This window comes from Zea mays, chromosome 8 (genome assembly GCF_902167145.1).
Source record: "Zea mays cultivar B73 chromosome 8, Zm-B73-REFERENCE-NAM-5.0, whole genome shotgun sequence".
Lineage (NCBI taxonomy): Eukaryota > Viridiplantae > Streptophyta > Magnoliopsida > Poales > Poaceae > Zea > Zea mays.
In genome coordinates, this window is record NC_050103.1 from 121270679 (window position 1) to 121278801 (window position 8123).

The window sequence follows — 8123 nt, forward strand, 5'->3', positions numbered from 1 at the left end:
TGGAATCCTAATATTGTTACAAAATAATCATGCTACTCATGGAGGACAAAAACAGTGATGCACAGTTGTAATTTGAGCAACAGCATCACCATATGTGAGTACAAGACATTAACCACAAATGGAGAATCCATGGTAGCATCTTCACAAGTTCAGAAGAGCAGAAGCTGCAGTATAACAGGCTACAAGGATACATATCATTTATCACTTTGCTGCTCCTTCAAACAAGTGCTGGATGTGGGCTACAACATCCTCTGGGGTGTATTTGATGTACAAATCACGCCCAGTTTCAGGAGAAGACTTTAACTTGGCAATTAAAGAGGCGTAAACTGGCATCACTGTCTCCTCCACCGCTGCCCTAATGTCAACCTTTAGCTGGTCATCTGCTATCACCCATTCTGACTGTGCCGCATAGATCTCCTCAAAATATGTATTAAACATTCGCAGTTTCTGCAGCATTGCCTTGGCTGGGAGTCCACCAATGCCTGGAGTGCCACTTTGCAGCACAGTTGTAACCTTGCCCCATGTTGCCCGCTGATAATCCATGCTCCAGCGTCGAACTCTATTTGTCATCTGCTTTATCCACTCATCACCGAGTAAAACACCCAACTCACTGTCATTCACCTTGTGTATGATGTACTTGCCATTATTCATCAGGAAGATAGAAGCAAGAGATGGATCACGGTATATCTTAGACTTCATATCCAGATTCTTTTGAAGAACATCCATGATCCAAGCAATGTGCACAGCAAGGGATGATGTGGGACGGTCAGGATCAACAGCCACAGGCGCACCTCCATTAGCCCCAAAGTCACCTTCCATCACCTCTTCCAATGTCTGCCGCGATCCACACGCAGCTCGGAGATAGTTCATAACATACCGAGTGATAGGATGTATGACGCCACCTTGGGCAGCAATTCGGGCAGGGTCACGGCGGATGAGATTTTCCAATTCCATAAATATACCCTTGATAGAGGACCCCAGTGTGTTGCACATCGAGGAGACCTCCGCACGGAGTGCAGCGGAGTATGGGTCAGAGAACACAGGATCAAGGTCAGGGAGGATGTCACGCACAGCCTCGTACATGTCAACGACGCGGAAAAGGCGCTCCGGCGCGCGGCTTGAGGAAGAGATAGCGTCGCCGAACGATATGAGCTGCAGAGCCTGGGTACGCACGGCGGCGATGAAGGCAAGATCGCCGAAGGGGGCGAGGCCGTCGAAAACGCGGTCACATAGGCGGCGCTCACTGGGAATCAGTATGCGAAACACCATGTTGAACGCCGGGATCCAGCGGGCGATGTCGAACTCAAGCTCCTCCCAGGGTGAGGCATGAACCTCCTCGGCGGTGCGGGAACGGACGCCGAGGCGCGCAACGCTCTCGTCGACGAAGCCGCGGCGCGCCGCGGCGTAGGCCTCAGCGCACTCGCGGCCAAAGCCGGCGTCCACCATCCTCCTGGCGATCTGGTGCACGTTGGCGATGGACCCCGGAGAGAGAGCATCGATCACGACGTCGTAGTCCGTCACCGGCTTGGCGATCGGGATAGGCTCGTCGCCGTAGTTGTTCCCACCTCCGAAGTCCTCCTCGTCGTCGTCGCTCCCGTCCGACCCGAACCCACCCGGCACCACGGGGGCGGCGGCGTCGGGGCGCTCTATGAGCTCCCTGAACTCATCCTCCAGACGCGCCATGCACCGGCTGAGCAGCTCGTCGGAGCGGTCGAGCAAGGCGCGGTTGGTCCCCGCGGCGTCCAGCTCCTGCACGGTGCCGATGAGGTCGTCGACCGCCTCCAGGAACGCGTCCGCGTCGGCGGAGTCCGCCCAAATCAGCCGATCCATGGCCACGAACTGCGAGATCTGGCGGTCCAGCGCGCGCACGGTCCGCTCCATCGACGTGACCAGCGGCCTCGGCCCAGCGGCCGACACCGCCGCCGCGGGAGGCGGGGGCAGCGGCGGTGACGTCGGCATCGAGCGCTCCCCTACGATTCCTCCCCCTCCTCCTCCTCCTCCTCCTCCGCCACCACCGGACGCAGCGGCCGCCGCCGCCGCGCGCGCGGCGTAGAGCTTGTCGAGCGAGAGGCGGCCGTCGTAGTTGGAGAAGACCTTGAGGATGTCCTCCGTCATTGTGTCGCTGCTCCCCAGCGTCTGCACGATATGCTGCACCGTCGCGAGCAGCTTCTCCTCGCCATCCTCCGCCATGGCTCTTGGGTCGGGGTGCAAGACGGCTACTTTCGTGGCCGGAACAGCATCACCCGGCGCGCTGGCTCCGATCTGGATGATGGCTCCACGCGGCTTCGGGTGATGTTTGTTGTGGGCGGAGACGAGGCGAGGGGAAGACTTCTCGCTTCTCGCTCTGGAACGCGGTGGCGTCTAGTCGAGACTCGAGAGCGACCGCTTGCTTGACTGGTGGCCACTGCTACGGCACGGGGCACGGGCAGCTCTCGAGTTGCAGTGCCGTCATGCCGAGTGCGCGGCGTAAACTTGCGGTGGGTGTTGGGCCAGTCACGGACGGTCTTGAGTCTTGACGGTGAAAACGGCGTGGCCTCGGGAGATGCGAAAGGCAAAGGTCGTGCCGTGTCGTCGGTGACAGCGTCGGCATAGCACAGGGCTAGGCTGCTTGTCTCTTGTCTGGCACAGACGAAAAAGTCATGGCACAGGGCTAGGCTGCTTGTCTAGCAGGTGGGTTTCAGACGGAGAAGGCGGGAAGGATGACTGGATGAGGCTGGTTTCAACGGCGTGAGCCGCGGGAAGGACAGTCACGGGGATAATGAACTATCTCTCCAAAATTCATGTTTACGGTTTTCTTAACAGTTTTGCCATTATAGTTTAAAAGATACTACACTTTTGCCATTTTGCCTACGTGGCTGACCACTTCCGTCCGCCACATTATTAACACTAGTCCAATGCATACATACACCGGCACATAATCATGATTCAGACTTTATCGGCAATGCAATAGTTGAGCGATACACGAGGGTCTAATAAATCATTATGGTGGACCTTCTCAAAAACAATATTCATAATAAATAAAGTTAATATCTATGAGAATATATTGTCTATATCTAGTATTGATAATAAAAATAAATATTACACTTTACCTTAGTTAAATGACCGAGAAATATATAAGTTAAAAAGGACTTTTAAAATTGATCCTTACATGGTTTGGGAAACATTAAATACTGCAGGCATTTCTAAATCGTTGTATTACCAATTAAATTCAGACTCGTCCTGTTGTGGGAAAAGAAATTATTTTATCTTTATCAAACATATCTAATGGGTCTTTAAATGCACTATAGTTAATAGTTAGTAGCTAAAATTAGTTAAGACCTCTAAACACTCTAGCTAATAGTTCAACTATTAACATTTTTTGGTAAATTAGTGTCGGGGACCATAATTAGGGGTACCTCAAGGCTCCTAATTCTCAGCTGGTAACCCCATCAGCACAAAGCTGTAAAGGACTGATGGGTGCGATTAAGTCAGGGATCGGTCCATTCGAGGGCCTCGATCACGCCTCGCCCGAGCCTAGCCTCGGGCAAGGGCAGCCGACCCCGGAGGATCTCCGTCTCGCCCGAGGCCCCCCTCCAGCGACGAACATACTTCTGGCTCGCCCGAGGCCTAGTCTTCGCCAAGAAGCAACCCTGGCCAAGTCGCCACGCCAACCGACCAAATCGCAGGGGCATTTAATGCAAAGGTGGCCTGGCACCTTTATCCTGACGCGCGCCCTTCCGTCGACAGAGCCGAAGTGACCGCAATCACTTCGCCGCTCCACTGACCGGCCTGACAGAAGGACAGCGCCGCCTGCGCCGCTCCGACTGCTGCGCCACTCGACAGAGTGAGGCTGACAGGCAGTCAGGCCCGGCCTCAGGCACCATAGGAAACTCTGCTTCGCCCGACCCAGGGCTCGGACTTGGGCTCAGCCCCGGAAGACGGCGAACTCCGCTCCGCCCGACCCAGGGCTCGGACTCGGGCTTAGCCCCTGAAGACGACGGACTCCGATCCGCCCAGCCTCAGGGCTCGGACTCGGGCTCAGCCCCGAAAGACGACGAACTCCGCTTCGCCCCACCCAGGGCTCGGACTCGGGCTCAGCCCCGAAAGACGGCGAACTCCGCTTCGCCCGACCCAGGGCTCGGACTCGGGCTCAGCCCCTGAAGACGACGAACTCCGATCCGCCCGACCCCAGGGCTCGGACTCGGGCTCAGCCCCGGAAGACGACGAACTCCGCTTCGCCCGACCCCAGGGCTCGGACTCAGCCCTGGCCTCAGCCGACGGTCTCCGTCTCGCCCGACCCAGGGGCTCGGACTCGACCTCGGCCACGGAAGACAGACTCGACCTCGACCTCGGAGGAGCCTCCACATCGCCCAACCTAGGGCGCGGACCGTCCACGTCAACGGGAGGCGCCATCATTTCCCTACCCCAAGCTGACTCAGGCTACGGGAAACAAGACCGGCGTCCCATCTGGCTCGCTCCGCCAGACAAGCAATGATGGCGCCCCGCACGCTCTATGACGATGGCAGCTCTCAGCCCCCTTACGGAAGCAAGAGGACGTCAGCAAGGACTCGACAGCCCCGACAGCTGTCCTTCCGCCAGGCTCCAGCGCTCCTCCGACGGCCACGACACCACACGAACCGGGTGCCAAAACCTCTCCGGCTGCCACGATGGCGTGTACTTAGGGCGCTAGCTCTCCTCCGCTAGACACGTAGCACTCTGCTATACCCCCCATTGTACACCTGGATCCTCTCCTCACGCCTATAAAAGGAAGGACCAGGGCCCTCTTACAGGGGGTTGGCCGCGCGGGAAGATGGGACGGCACGTAGAGTCCCTCGCTCTCTCCCACGCGGACGCTTGTAACCCCCTACTGCAAGCGCACCCGACCTGGGCGCAGGACAACACGAAGGCCGCGGGTTTCCCCTTTTTGCCTGTCTCCCTCCTTTGGTTCCCCCCTTCGCGCTCCGTCTCGCGCCGACCCATCTGGGCTGGGGCACGCGGCGACATTTCACTCATCGGCCCAAGGACCCCCCCGGTCTCGAAACGCCGACAGTTGGCGCGCCAGGTAGGGGCCTGCTGCGTGTTGACGAACAGCTTCCCGTCAAGCTCCAGATGGGCAGTCTCCAGCAACCTCTCCAGCCAGGACGGTGCTCCGTTTCGGGAGTCTTGAGTTCATGTCCCTCGACGGCAGCTACGACATGATACTCCTTCCCCCGCCGTGCGACAGCGACAATGGCGGCCGACAGCCCGCCCGCCGGCGGCGGAATCGACGACGCCTTCCCCGTGTGGTGGAAGAACAACATTCGAGCTCACCCCGCCCTCTCCCCCACCGACGGAGGAGGAGGCGGGGCAACCAAGGCCAAGCAGGAGTGAGAGCACCTAGAGGGGGGGTGAATAGGTGATCCTGGGAAACTTAAACTTATAGCCACAAAAACTTGTTAAGTGTTAGCACAATAATCGCCAAGTGGCTAGAGAGGAGTCTCAACAAAACACAATACCACAAGAGATCAAACACAGAGATGACACAGTGGTTTATCCCGTGGTTCGGTCAAGACCAACGCTTGCCTACTCCACGTTGTGGCGTCCCAACGGACGAGGGTTGCAATCAACCCCTCTCAAGCGGTCCAAAGACCAACTTGAATACCACGGTGTTTTGCTTTGCCTTTCAATATACCGTTTGCGAGGAATCTCCACAACTTGTAGCCTCTCGCCCTTACACTTGAGATCCACAAAGAAATACGAAGTAAGGGAGGAACTAGCAACGCACACAAGACTCAAAATCAGAACAACAGCACGCACACAAGTCGCAACAAGAGCTCGCAACACAACTCAATGAGTTCACAACTCAACAAGAGCTCTAGATGCTATCACAATGAATCAAATGCGCAGAATCGATGTCTTGGTGCTTAGGAATGTTGTAGGAATGCTTGATGTTCTCCTCCATGCGCCTAGGGGTCCCTTTTATAGCCCCAAGGCAGCTAGGAGCCGTTGAGAACAAATCTGGAAGGCCATTCTTGCCTTCTGTCGTCTGGCGCACCGGACAGTCCGGTGCACACCGGACAGTGTCCGGTGCCCGATTTCCTTCCTTAAATAGCGAAGCCGACCGTTGCAGATTTGGGAGCCGTTGGTGCACCGGACATGTCCGGTGCACACCGGACAGTCCGGTGCTCCCTTCCGACCGTTGGCTCGGCCACGTGTCCCGCGCAGATCGCGCGGCCGACCGTTGGCCCGGCCGACCGTTGGCTCACCGGACAGTCCGGTGCACACCGGACAGTCCGGTGAATTTTAGCCGTACGCCGTCGGCGAATTCCCGAGAGCGGCCACTTCGCGCCGAGTCAGCCTGGCGCACCGGACACTGTCTGGTGCACCACCGGACAGTCCGGTGTGCCAGACCGAGCTGAGTCTTGGCTGTACCCAGCCAAGCCTTTTTCATCTCTTTTCTTTTCTTCTTCTTCCTGTTTCTAACACTTAGACAAGTATATTAGTACACGAAACCAATGTACTAAGGCTTAGAAACATACCTTTACTCTTGATTTGCACTTTGTCCATCCATGAGCATAAATTCACATTTAAGCACTTGTGTTGGCACTCAATCACCAAAATACTTAGAAATGTCCCAAGGGCACATTTTCCTTTCAATCTCCCCCTTTTTGGTGTTTTATGCCAACACAACATAAAGCAACTAGAACAAGTGCAATATCACTTCAAATAAAACTCAAATTTATTTTGATTCAATTTGACATATATGGATCACTCTATGCCACCACTTGGTTTGTTTTTGCAAGTCAAAACTCAAATTCCTATCTCTAAGTCAAAACCACTTGTAGAGACATAAAGAGAGGTTTTCCAAAGAAATTTGATCAAGGATTTCAAAAACTCCCCCTTTTTCCCATAATCAACACTTCTCCCCACAAGAGGCCAACTTTTGACATAAGAGACAATAAAAGAGTTTTGACACCCAAAAGCTCTAATCTACTATTTTCAAAATTTCTCAAGTGGTAGCTGATCCATCTATTGCTTTGGCCTTTATTTTCTCCCCCTTTGGCATCAAGCACCAAAACGGGATTAATCTTGGCCCTTTAGCCCCATTGCCTCAACAAAATCTTCAAGTAAGAGCAACTAGGCAATAAGAGTTAAAAGATGAACTTGGAAAAGTTACTCTTTTCATCGGAGTGCAGTGGAAGTCTTGCATGGTCCAAGTCCACCTTTTCCCTTTTAATTCTCCTTCGAGACTAAAACAAGCAAACTCAAGCATATGGTTAGTCTCAAAGGGTCAAGTTGTAACACATCTCCCCCTAAAACTGTGCATCACTTTGCAACGGACTTGTGAGGTCCAGGGAGTGTTTGTACAACTTGAGCACCATACTAAACAACAAAATGCAAAAAGGAACATGGTCAAAAGCATAAATACATGTATGCTACAATTCAATCCAAGTTCTGCGAATCTAAGACATTTAGCTCACTACGCAGCCTGCAAAAGGTCTTCTCATCTAGAGGCTTGGTAAAGATATCGGCTAGCTGGTTCTCGGTGCTAACATGAAACACTTCGATATCTCCCTTTTGCTGGTGGTCTCTCAAAAAGTGATGCCGGATGTCAATGTGCTTTGTGCGGCTGTGTTCAACAGGATTTTCCGCCATGCGGATAGCACTCTCATTGTCACATAGGAGTGGGACTTTGCTCAGATTGTAGCCAAAGTCCCGAAGGGTTTGCCTCATCCAAAGTAGTTGCGCGCAACACTGCCCTGCGGCAACATACTCGGCCTCAGCGGTGGATAGGGCAACGGAGGTTTGTTTCTTAGAGTTCCACGACACCAGGGACCTTCCTAAGAATTGGCACGTCCCTGATGTACACTTCCTATCAACCTTACATCCAGCATAGTCGGAATCTGAATATCCAATTAAGTCAAAGGTAGACCCCTTTGGATACCAGATCCCGAAGCAAGGCGTAGCAACTAAATATCTAAGGATTCGCTTCACTGCCACTAAGTGACATTCCTTAGGATCGGATTGAAATCTAGCACACATGCATACACTAAGCATAATATCCGGTCTACTTGCACATAAATAAAGTAAAGACCCAATCATAGACCGGTATGCCTTTTGATTAACGGACTTACCTCCTTTGTTGAGGTCGGTGTGTCCGTCGG

The 8123-nt window shown here is 53.9% G+C and overlaps 1 protein-coding gene across 1 annotated transcript; it reads right to left on the reverse strand.

The window, feature by feature from the left end:
* Nucleotides 1-2443, reverse strand: LOC100285072 (uncharacterized). The gene has a single exon (NM_001157967.2). The coding sequence runs from the start codon at nt 2188-2190 to the stop codon at nt 202-204; it is 1989 nt and encodes a 662-aa protein (NP_001151439.2). The 5' UTR covers nt 2191-2443; the 3' UTR covers nt 1-201.
* Between the last annotated feature and the right edge of the window lie 5680 nt (nt 2444-8123).